This window comes from Mastacembelus armatus, chromosome 1 (assembly GCF_900324485.2).
Source record: "Mastacembelus armatus chromosome 1, fMasArm1.2, whole genome shotgun sequence".
NCBI classification, from domain to species: domain Eukaryota; kingdom Metazoa; phylum Chordata; class Actinopteri; order Synbranchiformes; family Mastacembelidae; genus Mastacembelus; species Mastacembelus armatus.
Genome location: NC_046633.1, coordinates 4613631 through 4631816, shown reverse-complemented (window position 1 = coordinate 4631816; position 18186 = coordinate 4613631). Strand labels below are relative to the sequence as shown.

The following is an 18186-nucleotide window of genomic DNA, read 5'->3' as shown; positions in this document are numbered from 1 at the left end:
GCGTTTTGTTTTCAGAGTCTTTAATCAATAGTAAATGTTTCTATCAATTAATTTTATGTTGACTGACTAATCACTTATTGGACTGATTGTTTTACCACTTATTCAGTCATTGAATAAGGGAAGTCACTAGACAATGTCAATGATACTGACAGTGATGAACTTGATAGAGTGTCAGTGGTACAACGGCTGAACATATTCTGGGGGGAAGATGCCCACTCGGCCTCGACAGCGCCCTCTCCAGGTCAGTGAACTAGAGCAGTCCAGGACGTCAATGATGTCGCCACGCAGGAAGTGGAGGTGGGCAGTGTGAGGGGGGGTGTAGTCACAGAGGGCCTGAGCCAGACGAGGTTTCTACACAAAGGCAGTGAGACAAACAGGTGTTTATTTAACAGAAATCCAAAAAGTACAAGCTACTTCTGAATGATTTGTCATACCCGCACATTTGGTTCCAGCAGACGTGTGGAGGATACGCTCTCCAGGTGAGAGGGGTGGGAGTAGGGGCGGGCTGGTGGGAGGGACTCCTGAGAGCTGATTTTATAAGGGTTGGGATAGGGGTTGAATCCAAGGTAGGACACCAGGGAAGGGGATGAGGGAGCATCTTTAAGGCAGACCACTTGCTCCACAGCGATACTGTGAGTCCTGTAGAAATCCACCAATCGGTTGAGGGAGCGAAACGATTTGTCCCAGATGCAGTACTGACCGCCCCCCTCCAGGACTCGGAAATGTTCCACCCTGTCCCCATAGCTGCAACACAAGAGAGGTGCCAATGTGTGAAACGTATAGGGGAGAAATTCTCACATACACACTCCTTTATTCTCTAGCACCTGTTGCTTTTTCATTCCTCTGCCTGTTTTTTTGTTTCGGAATGCACTCAGGTGTGTTGTGCAAACTGTGCTAGTGTGGGAATGAAACCTCCCCATTGTGTAGGTATTTTTACAGACTAGAAATCTCAAATGTCAACACACATGAACAAACACATCAGCAGAGAAAACTTATATGTACATTTATTTTCTGCAATGGCCTCCTCACTGATCATACGCAAAAGATTCTGAGCACACTAGAGCTAATCCATAATTTCTTATGTTGTTGTGGTGTATAATTTATCACTGCACTGTTGAGCTGGGAGTAATCTGTATTGCATTTTTATGTGATCTGTCTATTCTCTGTTGCAGCTGTGACTGTGTATTGACCTTTTGACAACAGACTTTGTCATTGTAGGTCAGACACAATCACCTTAGTAATGGCTCTGGCCAATTCAAGAGTCCCAGCAAGTCATGACAGTGTGACGGGAGTCAACATGCATGAGACCAGGACCCTGAAACTAAAGTAGCTAAATGGATTAGATTTAGATTTACTATATTTACTGTTAAATTGTGCAGGTATATGAATTAGTCCTGTGATAGGTGGCCTCCCCTGTTCCATGTAAGAATAGCATGTAATGCAGTCTAAACACAGTGCAGATAATTAAGTGCAGTTTTAATAGGCCACTGCTGCTATTTACAAACTTTAAAACTCTAATGAGTCCTATGCACTGTCCTTGAATGTTATCACCTTCTGCTGATCACTTTAGGATTACTTTGTGGTTGTGCTGTTTCAGTGTCTATGTGTGTGTAAGTAAAGCCCACCTCTTAACTCTGCCCTGGAAAGCAGAAGTTAGATAGATAACTTAAAACATTAACGTGCACACAGAACGTACATGCATTTCTACGACATGTGTCGATTGCATAATGTAGCTGTGTTTAATTAAAAGGGTGTTACATAATGCCCTGATTATTGAACACATTTAATTTACCCTCAATGATTAAATGTGTCCCATGTCACTTGTGTGACCCAAATAACACTTCCTCCTCACACACTTACTGTCTATGTAGCTGTGATATTTTTAGTGCAGTGGGTTCACAGAGAACATATTTAAACAGTCTGGCTCTCCTCTCTCCCAACTCTGACACACACTCAAAGACATGTGGATGCTGTAACCTCCTAATGTGCTCAGTGTGATGGAAAACAAACATTCTGCAGCACACGTAATATAAGAAGGAGATGCTGCTGCCTCTATGTCTCACCGACACTTCTGTTTGTACACTTTAATCTATCAGCAAGGTGTCAAAACTGTCACTTGGTTCTGAGATGTGACCCAGAAGCAGATGTTTATCTCCTTGGTCATAAAGCAGCAGCTGTTCTGAGGGAGTGGTGGATGGCTGGGGAGTTACAGTAGCACAGCAGATTCAGCACATGCAAATAAAACTAGTGCACCGTAGCATGCAAGTGTTTTGAATGTCATTAATATCAAAATACAGCAACAGAAACGTTACATCAGTCTGCAATATGAGATTTGACTTTCTCAGAGTAATAATCCCATTTTGAATATGGATGAAGCACATGTGATGCATTCACTGACCTAACAGAGAGCGAAAACTCTCCAGGAGCTGATTCACTCTCTCTAACCAGGAATACTCCAGTGTCCTGCCAGCGAAGACGCTGTTCAGCCTCATGTCTCGATACTCGTCCTGCAAACCACCTACCAGAAGATACATGAGCAGGAAAATTGTACCCTATCCTTAATAAATTTAGTTTAGGAATACAGTGAGGGAAAGAACATTTCTGACCTAATATTGTGATTATTTTCTTATTTTAACATGAAACACAAATTAAGTCACAATCAAAAAAATCACTTTTTGTTTGACCAGCGAGGTCACAGCCTGTACTGAAGGATCCCAAGTAGAGAATGACTCATTTTTAAGGGGTCACAATTCTAAAAGGTTGGAAACCACTGTTGTCAGTGATGGTAATAAAATAAAATCTGTACTACATTACAGTTCAATGCCAGCTCTCTACCCTAAACTAACTTTGTTGTAATATATATATGTATATATGTATATGTGCATAAATGAGATTTTTTACGGATGAGGAAGGAGGGAAACATGGTTTTCAGGCACGTAGCCACGCTTCCCATTGATCTCTGCTGTGAACCAACAAGAATCATCCTCCATTTCTGTCACCTACAACACACATGCAGAATTACTCTTACTGTGTAAACGTGCACAAACATTAGTGTCAGTTTTGGCAAATTCAAATATTTTAAACATCAACATAAACACAAACACATACCTTGATAATGCCACCTTTCTGGAAACTGAGCTCGGCTGCTTCTGATGCTGTGAAAGAGAAAAGTGCAACCGCCTCCATGTTGGACAGAGTCAGCCACAGAAATATTTTCACTTCATGAATGAAGAGAGAATACAGCTGTGTGAGTAAAGCACAGCAGGACGACGACACTATTACAGGATGAGATAATTAGTGTGTGTGTGTGTGTGTGTGTGTGTGTAGTCGTCGACATCCTGCTCATTAGTTAATGAGAAGTTTTCTCTGTGCGTGTGTCCCTCTGTTCTTCCATGTGACCAACTCTGAGAGTGTGTGAACACGTGGAGGTGGCGACTGCCCTCTTCATCTCCATCTGTGATGTCTACACACTTTAGACTCTGGGGTTTTAATGAAGCATTTCCACCAGGGAAATCAGTGAAAGTGGATGGAAAAAAAGAGACAGGAGTGAAAATAACCTAGAATACAGTGAAATCATTTGGAGTCTATGATTATTATGATTATTACAATTCTTTAAAAACAAACTCTGTCATTTACAGGCTCCTCATGCTACTATCTCAGCTGTGCTGTATGTATTACAGTGACACTGCACATACTAATTGTTGCAAGTCTTGTTTAAATGTCATTTCCTTTTCTTCCCTCAATGCTACTATTTTGAGTCTATGCTTGTTCTAATTTAGGCCAAGTTATTTTTTTGAGCTATTTATACATTTATTCTGTGAAGAAGGCTTGAAAAGGTGTCACCTAGTGATCTTAGTATCTATCAAAAGTATGTTTCTCATCATCTACAGCAGCTGAGGTAAGTGAAGTTGATTGTGTATTATACTTAGAAAAAGTGATCTTCATAAGAATTATAGCAATTGTGTCTTAAGAACAGCTAAATGGAAAGTGATCAAAATAAACATCATGGTAGCACAGTCACCACAACAACAGATAGAGAGGACGCATTAGGAGGCGTGGTTGGGCTATCAACTTGGAGCTGAGTAAACAAAAAACGTAAACATGTTTCACAAAGAAGAAACTTTATGTTTATTATTCTTAAATGTAAGGTATTAAGACATTCACAAAAGAGTTGCATCAGCCTGGCAGCTAAAGATGAGTAATGGCTTAAATAAAGCAAAAATATAGATTTGCAGTGTGGTGATAAACACGAGTGTGGGTCTTGTCCAGTTTCAATTGAAGGCATGAATAAAAGTGTCCTGTTGAATTGTGACTGCCCTTGGCTGAAAGCAAACACAAATTGCAACTACATTGCATCTGAACTGAAAAATCAATGAAAACACAACATTATGTCATGATAAGTCCATGTTCAACAACTTCCTATCTCATATTTAATGAAATTTTAATAAGAACATTTCCCACCATAAGACTGTATGTGTGTGTATGTGTGTGTCAGTAACAGTCCACTATGACTTCTTGTCCTGGTTGTGTGCCTGGATGAGTGTTTTTGGCACTTGAAATCAGTATGTCCTGCAGCAGAGAAAATGGGGAGTTATGGACATGGTCACTGCTTTGAGTCAGGACATTCAGCCTCTCATCTAAACCCAGAGACCTCAACACCTCACACACACCGACACACACGCCATCGCCTTCAGACTCAACCCCGTCTGCTCCGTTGAAACTTCTCTGAGCAGTCACGACCACCTGGTTATTCCAGTCACTCTTCTTCATCCCGAGTATCTTTTTGATCTCCTGGCCCCAGCCCCGTCCAGGAATTTCACAGGATACCCTGGTTACTGTTGCCATGGTAGCAGATGCATCTAGAGCCTCTAGCGACAGAGGACAGACAGTCTCTCTCAGTTTTATCAGCAGTCGACAGGCCTTTAAACCCACAGGTCTATCACAGTCAACCAGGCCACTCAACAACACTGAGATGACTCCCAGCTCGACCAGACTGTTCAATGCACCGGCCAAGTCTGACTCCACACCCTCTGTGTGTGTCCCAGGGTGTGAATGAAGTGTGTAGGCCTGGTCAGAGACAACAGCGTAGGGGTGTAGTGAGGCAGGATGTGAATCTGAGTCCTTGTTGTAACGCTGGTGACCTGAAAAAGCTTCATCCAGAAGCAGCTCAACCAGCTCCAGCGTGTGAACTTTGACCTCCCAGTCCAGATCAGCGCTGCCGAGAGAGAGGACAGAGCGCACAGAGTTTATCAGGAGAGAGTAGGAGGTAGATGTTGATGAAAGAGAGTGAGAGGATCGTGACAAGAACCAGGCGATGAAGAATTGTATAACTGCCCTCCTGGCGAATCCCTCTGTGTCCTGGGAGAGAATTTCAAGCAGCTGGCTCACTATTTCAGTCTGAGGACACACAGATTGTTGGAATTATTGAGAATTCTGCATCTGACTGGGAAACTTAGGAGAAAACTACATTAGTTATGTGGTATATGTAGAAAGTTGGATGATGAAAACATATGAAATACACTAATACACACTGGATCAGCATCTTTATGTAGAAACTTTGCCTTGGTCCAGTACAAAAAACAGCAGCAGGTTATATTAAGTCATTTGAAATCTAGATCTATATTTTGGGTCATAATAAACTGTACATAAAAATACTAAAAGTTACAAAATGATTTGTCTACCTGTTCCTGGGTGAGTACTGCCCCCTGCTGCCAGCTGTGTGCAAGTGTCTGTGCCAGTGCAGAGATGGCACTGGCTCTCACGTAACTCTCTGGATCCTGCAGCGCCTCCTTCAGGAGAGGAGTGGTACAGGAGCATCCGCCTAGCAGATCCTCAGGCATGTCACACTCTTCAGGTGATTTCAGGGCATCTGCCACTTTTCCCAGAAACTCTACAGTTGAGTCTCTCACCTCCCAGCGCATGTCACATACACGTTTCTTCACTACCGCAACAAGATCTAACAGGGACACACACCCACACAATATAATGCCAATATAATGCCACTGACACAGCCAATACACTCTTGTTTTTGTTGTAGTAGTAGTTGTAGAGTATTTAGGAGCTTTTGATGAACTTCACCTTGTTTGAGCTGGTCTGTTATAGATGAGAGGTCTTTGCACACACACATCCATTTTATTAAGGCCTGGAAGGACTTGTGTATTACCTGAGAAACAGACAGACATTTTATTTGGGATTTTTCTGAATTTTAGAATAAGATGTTCAACAGTGGAATACTACTTTACGTTTGTCCACATACTTTGAATATTAACGTAAATTTTTGACATAAAGTATTATATAGTGTAATGTTAGTATAACTAAACCTCTTTAATGACAAAAATACTACATATATAAACACATAAACTTACAGTGGGGTCAGAAAGAGGATTGTCCAGATATTCGATCAGAACTGTGAACACCTCACTCATCTTTTCCTTTGCTCCTTAAATACACACACACAATAAAATATCAATGTAATATTTGTCTAGCACTTGTGTGTACATATTTGTTTTTGTCTTCCATTGTTCTGTTTGTACATATTACTCTACATAAACTAATTCACATTTTCATTATCTTTAATTCATCATTTGCATAATAGACATTTGGCTACTCAAACAGAATATGATCTTCTGCAAAGCCCTAAGGTATGTTTTTAGCATTTAGTATTACATATTTAGATCACCTACTAAATTAAGGCTAAGGATGTTTTTGTAATTGGATTGCACCACACATTCAGACAGTTTTACCTGGGCTGCTGTTGAGAGTTGCCAAAGCCTCTAGAGCACATTTCTGAACTTTGCCACTGCCGATTACATTCCTGAAAACCTCAGTACAGCCAGTGGATGAGGAGGGAATGTGGCCATTGCAGACACGTAACAATAACAGAACTGCAGTTGCAATTAAAACTGGAGGGCAGGGGAGGCAGCCAGCAGACTAAAGGAAAGAGAGACAGTGATGTTAGACTGCTACACATAGGATATACAGTCCATTTGCTGTGCACCATAGAGCCTCACCATGAGTGTGATCTGTGGTGTGTTTGTCAGAGAGACACAGATCATAGAGATGCAGGATGTTTTACTCTTCAGATGTTCTACCACTGAAAAGCGATGCTCATCTGCTGCAGGAACAGAAAATGTATTTATTTACATAGATACTAGCAGACCATTTCTTTTTTCATTTTATTACTGTAAATATCTTTGTATTACCTGCAGTATTAATCCCCAATAGAGTGTGACCAGTTATTATGTCGAGGGGCAGCAGTAGTATTCTCACAGCCCAGGACGTGTGCACAGTGTCACTGGATAGAAAGACGGTAAAAGAAAACAACAAAAATCACTTGACTCATGACCTGCACAACTTGAGCTTATGAGGATGAGAATGAATCCACATTCTGTGAGAGTGTGAAGGTGTGTCATGAACAGATGCTTACTGTTGGCCCCTGCGGAGAACGGCAGCTGCAGCATGAATAAGGTCAGCGGGTTTGTTGGCGTTCAACATGGACGACAGAAGATGGGTGATGTGTGTGTCTGATTTATCTGTGCTGGAGCTGCTGATGACAAATGTTAAGAGACTTTTAACACGGAGCCCACTCACTAAAAGCTGACTTGATATGATTATAATGACATACAGCAGCAGTTCAGCTAGTCTACAGCTTTGGTCTAAATCCATAATGCACATTAGTTTGATTCATTCTCTGCAGTATATAAACTAGGATGTATGTTTTTTTGGACTCATATTTGACAATTGGAGATAAAGAAACATTATTTAATTGTGCTGTTTTTCATTAGTATCAAGTCACCACTATAGGCCTTCATAAAAAAGACCTTTCAGTGTCATAGCAGAAAAAGCACAGCTGAAAATAATGACATTAAAAACACGAGACGTAGAAAATGACACGAGAATTAAAGACTGCTGGCTTACTGCTGTGACAAAGACTTCAACTTATGTATTATCTGTATTCTTTTAGTCTTGTCATTGTTGCTTATGTTGCTGCTGTTATTGCACATGTGACTACTGTATTGAAAACAAACCGCCTCTAGGGAGCATTAAAGTCCTACTCTACTGTGTTCATATAAGAGCGTTGGTCCACCTGTATGCAGCCAGAATGACATCCATCAGAGGCAGTGTGAGTGGACTGTAGCCTGTTGTCACCAGTTCCTCCAGAGAGGCTGTGACTGTGCGGAGAAGTGTGTCCCTGAGAGGAGGCCTGGCCTGGGCAAGGAGCAGGGCCAGCAGTTTGAGGAGCTGCAGACTCTGATGCAACTCTGTGTTTTCTTTAGGAACCAGTGACTCCCTAAGGTACTCTGAGATCGCCATGACAACAGCATCATATTCTGGACTGGTCTCCACGGTGACAGCTGGGTGTTGTAAGTCTGTGGTGCAGGCACATGCCCTCTTGTCATCCTCATCTTTCTTACTGGTGCTGTTACATCCTGTAAACAAGGGCAGCTGAAAGAAGACCAGGATGTGGGCGAGCGTTTGATTAGCAGCTGAGGCAACAAAGAGACTTGCGTCTGTTTGGAGTTGTAGCAACGGCTCAATGAAATCTGTAGAGTGAAACATAGAGAAAGACACATTTAAGTGGTATTTTGGCATTATATTTAAGGGTTGAATATTAATGATAAAAACCTATAAAAGAAAAATGGGGAAAATGTTATTGCTTGTTTTCCTAGAACCAAACTGTGTTTCATCACCTGACTGCACAAAGAAAGTGAGAGCCTTTGGATGTTGCAACATGCTCTGTAAGCCATGGATCCAGCCAATCCGTATACAGGGATCACCCCAGAGCGCAGCTTTTTGCCAGTGCTGAACGTTAAAGGCCAGGTCCAGAACGGAGCACTCCTGTGAAGGGGTGGGTGGGACATGACCAGAGTGAGGTTACTGTCAGTACTGGCAGGATTTAGAATAATTTGTAAAGATACAAGGAGGCAGGAGCTCTACCTGGAGCATTGTGAAGCCTTTCTCAGTAGCGCCCATTAAGCCAGTGAGTTTGAGAGTGAAGGAGAGGACACCGGGGTCTGAAGCTGTGTTGTAAACCACAGTGGATATGAATTCAAGCAGACATGGGCAGGTCTCCAGCAGAGAGGCTCCTTTAACTGGTAGAAAAGATAGAGATGACACTGTTACAGCTTCATTAATCATCTATAGATCAGGGGTTGGATTAACCCTCAGTGGAGCAAAATGGAGCTGAGGTGCCCTATTGACCTCCAGGTTCCTCATGGCATCTTCATTATTAGTAGTGCTAAAACAATTAGCTCACATGTAGAGATGAATATTATTAAACTGAATGTCTCTGGATAAAAACAAGAGAGCTTTGGAGATGTCACCTTGTGCATCACTTGTTAGATAAATAAAGTGTGTGTGCTTCCACCTATTCAGGCACATGGTACATGGAGGAAGGCAGCAGGAGTAAAAATGACAAAACCTCATTATCCCTCTAGTGTGAGGACCAACCAGACTTAGTGAGCTCTGTGAACCAGTCCAGCAGTTTCTCCAGGCTGGTGTCATCGGGCAGAGACCTCCGTGAGTCCGCCAGGACCTCACAGACCCGGGGCAGCAGCGACACACACTCTCTGTCCATGGTGCTATAACTTAACTATTAAAATAACAGTGGCAGGGCGATAATAGCTCGATGCTAGCTGGTTACACTGAAACATACACAGTTAGCTGAAATCTTGTTTATGTGGTGCAGCTGGCAAAAAAACCAACTTCTATTTTTCTATTGTAGTTTTACTAAACGTCCATCTCGCGGGAAATGGTTTGGCTCTACCGGTGTGCGACTTCCCTCTTATTTCTTCGTTCAATGTAAAATGTAAGAGTCGTAACAGGCAGCTGCACCGTTTCCTGATCTATAAATATATAAATAGAATGAGCGTAATGCATTTCCGCCTAAACACTACCATTCCATGTGTTTTACAACTCTACTTTCTTATCCAAGCGCCTGAGAGTAGCTTCCGGTATGATGTTTCCGTCATATCGTCCATTTTCACGTACACGCACATGGTACCGCACCGGCCGAGTCCTGCTGGTCTCTTCATTTTGGGGGATTTTGCTCCGTTTTAGCGACAAAACATTTTCATAGTCCTGTTAAATGCAAGACACGGTGGATATGGTGGATGACCCCGAGTATGAAGAGGAGGAGCCCTCTTTCAGCGACCCGGAGGACTTCGTGGATGACATCGATGATGAGGGTGAGCGGCGGCAGGAAAGACCCCGGCTTTCTGGCCTGTTGCTAACCGTTAGCTGAGGGCTGATCAAGGGGTGGTGCTGCTACAGATGCTGCGAAGCTAGCGGGATATAATTAATTACCAGGGTCTAGATTTTTGAGCATGATTAGCAATAAAGCACCGATACAGCCAGCTCTATCAAAAGTAGCTACCTCTCACATTAGCCGGCTGCTAACACCCACCGATGTTATCATAGTTTCATTTAACGCTCATTGGAGCCTCACCCAGAGCCCAGACAGCCACTCACTGTGGCCTTGTCTTTGTTACAAGACAATATAACTTGATGTGAAACGTGGGGAATTGAAGTCAAAAGCGGTGCTGCGACCAGGCAGTCTGTGGTTTCCATAAAGCAGCTGTTAGTAAAAGCTAATAGTTAGCTGTTACCACCCCGATGAGTGGAGTCCACGCTCCCCGCCCTGCACATTAAACCCGAATTGCACGTTAGTTTGACTCCGCTTGAATAAGCCGTGTTCACTAAGAAGAACACTAAGGACTGTTTCATAGTGAAACAGACTCCAGGGATTTTTGACAACTCCCCAGCAAAATGATTAAAACTCCTCCCCAGATCAGTCCTTCAATAAGTCCTAGCTTAAGGGTGATTATAATGTGCAGCCTGGGATTTAAAGAGGTATTAGTTCAGCTGTATGGTCGACTAAGTGCTGAATGTGCTTCCATTGACTGGAGAGCTGCAAAAGACATTTTGATTATTCTATCAGTTATTTTCTAAGAAATTCCCAGTGACATCTTTAAATAGTTTTTGTCATGGTGCACCATCACTGGATAACTGCTACACGTGACAGTGGTACAAAATGAACGTTTGGTACCTTATGTTAAAAAACAAAATGTCATTGGTCTCTTGCAGTTTTGAATTGAAGGCCCCACTGTATTAGGAAAACCATACTAATGCTGGTGTATGATATATGTGTCTTAATTTTTCTCTTGCTCTCCCTGATCTGCCCCTTCCCTCCGTCCTCTCTGCTCTTCAGAGCTTCTGGATGACATCCTGAGGGAGAAGCCCCAGGAGGCTGACGGCATTGACTCGGTGGTGGTGGTGGACAATGTTCCTCAGGTGGGGCCAGAGCGTTTGGAGAAACTCAAGAACGTCATCCACAAGATTTTCTCCAAGTTTGGAAAGATCACCACTGAGTTCTATCCAGAGGCTGATGGCATGACCAAAGGGTATGATCCTGTTATCTCGCAGATTTACTTTACTGTGTGTTCTGTTGTTCCCTTTACACTGCTGTAGTTTTTAAGGTCCAAAACTTAACTTTTGTGTATGCAGGTATATCTTCTTGGAGTATGCTTCTCCCAACCAGGCCCTTGAGGCAGTAAAGAACGCAGATGGATATAAACTCGATAAACAGCATACGTTCCGGGTCAATCTCTTCACTGACTTTGACAAGTAAGTGTACCATGTCTGATGCAGAAATGCAGCAGATGTGACTGTGGATGCATGCAGTACAAGTACACTAATTTTGTTCCCTTACTTTTGCTCAGGTACATGAACATCAGTGATGAGTGGGAAACTCCAGAGAAGCAGCCTTTCAAAGATTTTGTGAGTGTGTTTTTATTTACTTCTCCTTTCACTTAAAATAATTGAAGGATCTCAGTTTTTACTATATATGACCCCTGTGAAACTGAGTACATCATATGAGCAGAATAAGTAAAATACACTAAGCTTCATTAGCTCTGTCTCTTTAGGGTAATATGCGACATTGGATTGAGGACCCAGACTGCCGTGACCAGTACAGTGTGATATATGAAGCTGGGGAGAGGACCGCCATTTTCTCTAATGATGCTAAGGAGCCAATTACAGTAGAAGAGAGAGCAGTAAGTTGTATAGAGTTGTATGAGATGTAATTCAACAATACTGCTTACTGTGCAGACTAACAACACTTTGTGTCTTGATGCAGCGCTGGACAGAGACGTATGTGCGCTGGTCTCCGAAAGGCACCTACTTGGCCACATTCCACCAACGTGGCATTGCATTGTGGGGTGGCGAGAAGTTCAAACAGATTCAGAGGTTCAGCCATCAGGGAGTGTCCCTCATCGACTTTTCACCATGTGAGAGGTAATCAACATTACTGGTGACACATTGACACATTCTGTCAAGTAAGTAGTATCATGTTTTACTGAAGTAAAAAGGTTTGCAACAGTAAAACTGATGTATTTCTCAGTGTTGTAATACAGCAGTTTTAGTAATGGGATTATACAGAAACATAAACCCCATCTCACTTTTAGCTCTGTCATTCAGTTTGGGGGGGGGGGGGGGGGGGGGGGGGGGGGAATCATAATTATTCATTAGTGATCTTATTCCTCTTCTTTACAGGTATGTTGTGACCTTCAGTCCACTGATGGACACTAAGGAGGACCCACAGGCCATCATCATCTGGGACATTCTGACCGGACAGAAGAAGAGAGGCTTCCACTGCGAGAGCTCTGCGCACTGGCCCATATTCAAGTGAGTTGACTACACGTTTCTGCTGTTGTAAAACTGTGACAACGTCAGTGGTGTTGCATTTGTTATTGGGTGAGGTGTTTGAACACACTTTAATGGTGTTCATTTGTCTTCAGATGGAGCCATGATGGAAAGTTCTTTGCCAGGATGACGCCAGACACACTGAGCATATATGAAACTCCAGTGAGTCTAATTACAGAAATATATGCAGTTTTGTTAATGTGTGCAAGTGATATTAAAGCCTTGTTTCTGCTCTTTTCAGTCTATGGGTTTGCTCGACAAGAAGAGTCTCAAGATTACTGGGATCAAGTAAGAGTCCTTGATAATTATTTAAAGGGTTTCTTTTTCGTAGTTACGTGTTTTCAATTGTGACAGCATTCTGAATAGAGATATTAACAAGAATCGGTGTGTGCGTCTGCAGGGACTTCTCATGGTCTCCTGGGGACAACATCATAGCATTCTGGGTACCTGAAGACAAAGACATCCCAGCCAGAGTGACTCTGATGCAGATGCCTTCACGTCAAGAGATCCGGGTCCGCAACCTCTTCAATGTTGTCGACTGCAAACTGCACTGGCAAAAGAATGGAGATTACCTGTGTGTCAAAGTGGACAGAACCCCTAAAGGAACACAGGTATATGGAGAAGGGGGGGTGCACATACAGTATTTATGTGGTAAAAATCAAAGGCTAAATTTATTCATTTCCGTTTTCAGGGTGTTGTCACCAACTTTGAAATCTTCCGCATGAGAGAGAAGCAGGTTCCTGTTGATGTGGTGGAGATGAAGGGTAAGAACACAAACGCACAGTGGTGGATGTTTCCTATAGAGAGTAAACCTAACTTGTTGTTTTTTGCTAACAGAAAGCATCATAGCATTTGCATGGGAACCCAATGGCAGCAAATTTGCTGTTCTCCATGGAGAGTCTCCCAGAATCAATGCCTCCTTCTATCATGTTAAAAACAACGGCAAGATTGAGCTCATAAGTGAGTAGATGAGATAATACTAATAACTGACTATGTTACACAGTTGAGGATGCCCTGTAAATGTCCACTGAATGTGCCATTCTCTTTTCTACAGAGATGTTTGACAAGCAGCAGGCCAACAGCATTTTCTGGAGCCCACAGGGACAATTTATGGTGCTGGCTGGACTCAGGAGGTCAGTTAAATCTGTGTGTGTGTGACAGACACACAAGCCACTGATGTCAAACTAAGTCACAGTTCTTACACCTCTTATTGAGAGCTCAGCTTCTGATTTCAACTCAAATCTGAGGCCCACACTAATTTGTATGTATGTGCATCAGCACTGTTGTATGTCTTGTGTACAGTGCCTTTACGTTTTTTTCTCTGTGTGTAGTATGAATGGAGCACTTGCCTTTGTGGATACATCAGACTGCACCATGATGAACATAGCAGAACACTATATGGCCTCTGACGTGGAGTGGGACCCGACCGGTCGCTACGTTGTCACGTCAGTCTCCTGGTGGAGCCATAAGGTACGTGCTGTTCCATGTCTCCAGAAATTTGGTTCTTTTGCCACACAAATTCACCTTTGGTCACTGGAGAATCCTACTGACTTTGACCTGTTCCTCTATCTAGGTGGACAATGCATACTGGCTATGGACATTCCAGGGCCGTCTTCTGCAGAAAAACAACAAGGACCGATTCTGCCAGCTGCTCTGGAGACCCAGACCCCCCACCCTGCTTAGTGTAGAACAGATCAAGGTACCATTTTATCTATGTATATCTATCTGTGTGTGTGTGTGTGTGTGTGTGTGTGTGTGTGTGTGTGTGGAGCCACTGATGACATACCTAACTTTTCTGACACCTCGTATGAGAGCTGCGCTGTGGCTCCTGATTCTAACTCTGATCTGAGGCTCCAACTACATCATCCTTTGTATTTATACAGCACATATTTGTTGACAAACCACATCAATCTCTGATGGCTGTGCAAGATCACAATCAATACCCTCTGTCTCTTACAGATGATCAAGAAAGATCTTAAGAAGTATTCGAAGATCTTTGAACAGAAGGATCGCCTGAGCCAGTCAAAGGCTTCAAAGGTTTGGCCCATTTTATCTCTTCAACTAGATCATATGTGGATTTCTTTGGAGTGGAGTTTGCTGAGAATGATGCTATGCTTTACACATATTTGGTCCTTTTTAATATTTTGATCGCCTTTTTAAATTGTGCTAATTAAAACAGCTTTAGCAGATAATTAGTATGGAATTGTCTAAACATTTTACTAAAATGAAGGGCATCTTCCTGCCTCTCAGGAAGAGAATTAAAAGCTGGTATTATCTGTATTCTAATTTAATGAAAATGGTTTCAGAGAATAAATGATGTTTTCAAGCTTTAACATGAGTATTTCTGATAAAGCAAATGTCCTCATGAAGCAAAGGACCCTGTTGTGACTTTTAGACGATAGTGATTTAGATAGTATGTTTTAACATAAGATGCCGAATGTTTTGTGTGTGAGTAGGAGCTGGTGGACAAACGCAGGGCCATGATGGAGGAGTACCGTCGCTACAGAGAGGCAGCGCTGCAGAACTACCATGAACAAAAGAGTATCCGCCTTGAGCTCAGAGGAGGTGGGACCTCTCACATTCACACTCCTGAACTTTTATTTCTGTTGACAGTTCTGTCCTTTAATATTTGTGTGTCCCTTCAGGTGTGGACACTGATGAGCTGGACAGCAATGTTGATGACTGGGAGGAGGAGACCATTGAGTTTTTTATCAACGAAGAAATCATTCCCCTTGGAGATCTGTAGTCCCTTACGCAGGTGATACATACATACATGCAGATTGTTAGAAAGTTTAGGATTTATTGGAACAACTTTACTTCTACACTGTGTGGTGCCATAGTCTGTTGTGTGTGCATATTAGTCACACAAATTAGTACACCTATTGTCTCAACAATGTCTTTTAGTAAAACTGCCACCCAGAGTACAAGCATTCAATAACTCTAAGCTTATATTCCTTTTGATTCCCTATGTGGCTGTTGAATTTGACCTGATGTTAGACAACATTAGTAAATCAGTCACACACTGACTGAGTTTAGACTGTTTGATTGACAAATGCTCTCAGTATCTTTTTATGTAACCCAACCCAAAATGGGAATACGTTATCTGTCTGTGTTCTTTTCTCTCAGTCCATCCGTTTTTGTGTGGAAGGAGGAGAGGAGCTGAGTATTTGATTGGAGAGGACAAGGACCACGCTGTGAATCTTGGTTTATCACAAGTTCAGCTTCAGTGACATCATTAAAGAGCGCCTTGCCAATCAGCAGCCACGTCGAGGGACAAGAGCGAGTACTTTATATTGAATATTTTGTTTCTCACCATCCACCACTCTGGTTTTTATTTCCTCTGTGGAACTTGATATTTAATACAATTGCTTTTGTTTTTCTATTCATTAATTGGACTCACTCACTCTCTAATCTCAGCTCTGTCTCTTATTGGACCTTCATCCAGTGGGTGTCTATGAACTAGCCTCATCATGCTAGTGTGTTATCACAGGGCAGCACAAAGTGCCATACCAGCAGGGGGTGGAGGTGGTGTGACTAAACAAGTAGCCTTGTTAATAAATGTGCTGATGTGGCGCTATAGTGGCCTGTATCCTCCTCCTTTCAGACTAGGATTTCACACAGGGAAGGGTTGCACATTGGGAGTAACTTTAAATAAACATTCAAACTCATTATTGCCTCTTCTGTCTTAGTGTTTGGTTCTTTATTATTGAGGGAAACATCTGTTCTGTCCAGCTTAGTGGCATGATCAGACTATTGTGTGGCATCACATAGGCTAAATGATTATTTTGGGGGGAAAAATAGATCTTTCAATTAAAACTTAAAGTATTCATTAGCTTCAACTGTATATAGAGATGTGAACACATTCCTGATCTTTATCTTGATTTGATAACTGTACATTCATAGAAGGTCATGGATGTATTGAATAAGATACTAGTTGGACTACATTTTGTCATGTACACAGGGGAAAAAATGTGCCTATAATGAAAAACATGCCCTGTGTGATATTCAGCGGTCTCTGTAGGTGTTTGTGCTCATTTACATATATAAAGTGGTCATAATATTAGTAATCCCTCTGAATATCATGTAGCCAAATACCACACCACCTTTACCTTTGACCTCAATAATAAACATGTTATGAATTCATATAATTCTGACTATTTTACAAAAAATATGAAACATGAGCTTCAATTAGATAGATGGAGACTGTAATTACTGCTGTGTTTGCTCCCAGAGTGCAGGTCTGTTATCCAGCTTCATGCTTGAGTAACTCACAAAAACACAGATTCTTTTGTTCTGTCATCATCATAACTGTAGTTTAGAGTCTAAATGGTTTAACTGATTTGTTTGGAACAAATCACATCTCATAATCTTTGTCTTCAGAGGCTGCAGTTAAAGAAAATCAGTGTTTGGGTTTAATTCCAGCTGCTGCTGCATTATCTCGCTGCCTTTGCTGCAGCTGTGGTTTAAGGTAATAAACTAGGGAAGAGGAAGGTAGATGTGCTAAAGAGGCAAATTCCTTTTCTCTAAGTTGATTCCAGTATTTCCATCTTTTACCATAGTTCAAAAATATTTCCAAGTCAAGGTCACTCACTTCTTTACAACTTGTGTGTATTTTAGGTTCCTGAACTATTTAGGGCAAACCAAAATCATGTGCCTTGTCTGTTTTCCTGGAGACCTAGTCTTTCATTTAGGTGAAAGTTATGCCTGGCTTTTCTCATAGAATTTTAAGGCCTTCTTACTCTGGCTCAAATGACTTTTAAACTGCTTACACAACATATATATAAATAAAATACAGTATAATTTCCTTTGTGGTGAATAAATAAAGTGGTCAGAGGAGATTTCCACTCCAGTACAGTTGTGCATGTCATACTTAACATCTGCGTCATTGGAATAAATGCAAAAAATAAACTCAACATGCAGGGAACAGATAGTGCTTGATGTGCCAGCACCATTTAGAGTGATTAGTCCGCATAGTTAGTCCCTAAAGGAAATGTGAGGTCAGAGGCACTTGTTCCACTATCAATTAGAATATTGACACTATAGGCTGCAGGGATCTTTTCCCTCATTAACCTTAACTGACCTCATGTATGTTCACGCTCTCTTGTACAGATGTTCACTGTGTTGTGGCCTGTGACTCTCTATGTGGCCAAAAACAGCCACTGCGTCATGCTCCCATCGACTTCCAGATGTTAGAAATACCAATGAAGAAGCAGAGGTTGAGCTTTGAGTCAGTCACAGACAACAGCCTGTGTAGCAAACAAATGTGTGCACAAAAGGAGAGAGCATGTGTTAGACATTATTATGCTGAACATACTTTCTAACCTGTGCACTTTTGTACTATTGGAGAGGCTCAGGTCAGATGAAAGTACAGATTTTATTATTCTGTCAATTAAGATCGTAGCCAGGATTTCTATCTCTAAGTACTTTTAGGCCAATTTTAACTGATCACATTTAATTTGTTTTGGTAACTTTCTTGATCACAAG

General features: G+C 41.9%; 3 protein-coding genes and 1 non-coding gene across 7 annotated transcripts; 2 read left to right on the top strand and 2 right to left on the bottom strand.

Annotated features, from left to right (window-relative positions):
* Positions 1-171: 171 nt before the first annotated feature.
* LOC113128528 (GRB2-related adapter protein-like) lies at positions 172-3204 on the bottom strand. 2 transcript variants are annotated; one of them, XM_026303936.1, is made up of 5 exons: positions 3109-3204; positions 2902-2999; positions 2399-2518; positions 435-744; positions 172-351 (listed from the first exon to the last, which is right to left on the bottom strand). In XM_026303936.1, exons 1-5 carry the CDS (start codon positions 3184-3186, stop codon positions 172-174), a joined length of 786 nt encoding a protein of 261 aa, XP_026159721.1. In that variant the 5' UTR covers positions 3187-3204. The 2 variants fall into 2 exon arrangements, with proteins under 2 accessions (XP_026159721.1, XP_026159722.1); XM_026303937.1 differs by having other exon boundaries at positions 576-744.
* Positions 3205-4185: 981 nt separating this feature from the next.
* brat1 (BRCA1-associated ATM activator 1) lies at positions 4186-10056 on the bottom strand. 3 transcript variants are annotated; one of them, XM_026303362.2, is made up of 12 exons: positions 9451-10056; positions 8938-9092; positions 8691-8838; positions 8087-8543; positions 7427-7546; positions 7203-7294; positions 7011-7114; positions 6744-6930; positions 6366-6439; positions 6079-6163; positions 5682-5956; positions 4186-5397 (listed from the first exon to the last, which is right to left on the bottom strand). In XM_026303362.2, exons 1-12 carry the CDS (start codon positions 9575-9577, stop codon positions 4492-4494), a joined length of 2730 nt encoding a protein of 909 aa, XP_026159147.1. In that variant the 5' UTR covers positions 9578-10056; the 3' UTR covers positions 4186-4491. The 3 variants fall into 3 exon arrangements, with proteins under 3 accessions (XP_026159147.1, XP_026159149.1, XP_026159148.1); XM_026303364.2 differs by having other exon boundaries at positions 7011-7111; XM_026303363.2 differs by having other exon boundaries at positions 7427-7543.
* Positions 9957-16377, top strand: eif3ba (eukaryotic translation initiation factor 3, subunit Ba). The gene is made up of 19 exons (XM_026303365.2): positions 9957-10187; positions 11210-11402; positions 11506-11625; positions 11721-11778; positions 11925-12053; positions 12137-12294; positions 12553-12684; positions 12798-12864; positions 12944-12990; positions 13103-13313; positions 13394-13466; positions 13540-13662; positions 13757-13835; positions 14034-14172; positions 14276-14401; positions 14662-14739; positions 15159-15267; positions 15348-15460; positions 15829-16377. Exons 1-18 carry the CDS (start codon positions 10088-10090, stop codon positions 15446-15448), a joined length of 2043 nt encoding a protein of 680 aa, XP_026159150.1. The 5' UTR covers positions 9957-10087; the 3' UTR covers positions 15449-15460; positions 15829-16377.
* Positions 14472-14556, top strand: LOC113128907 (small nucleolar RNA SNORD60). Its single transcript, XR_003295553.1, has one exon. It is a non-coding gene; the product is annotated as a small nucleolar RNA SNORD60 (small nucleolar RNA).
* Positions 16378-18186: the final 1809 nt, after the last annotated feature.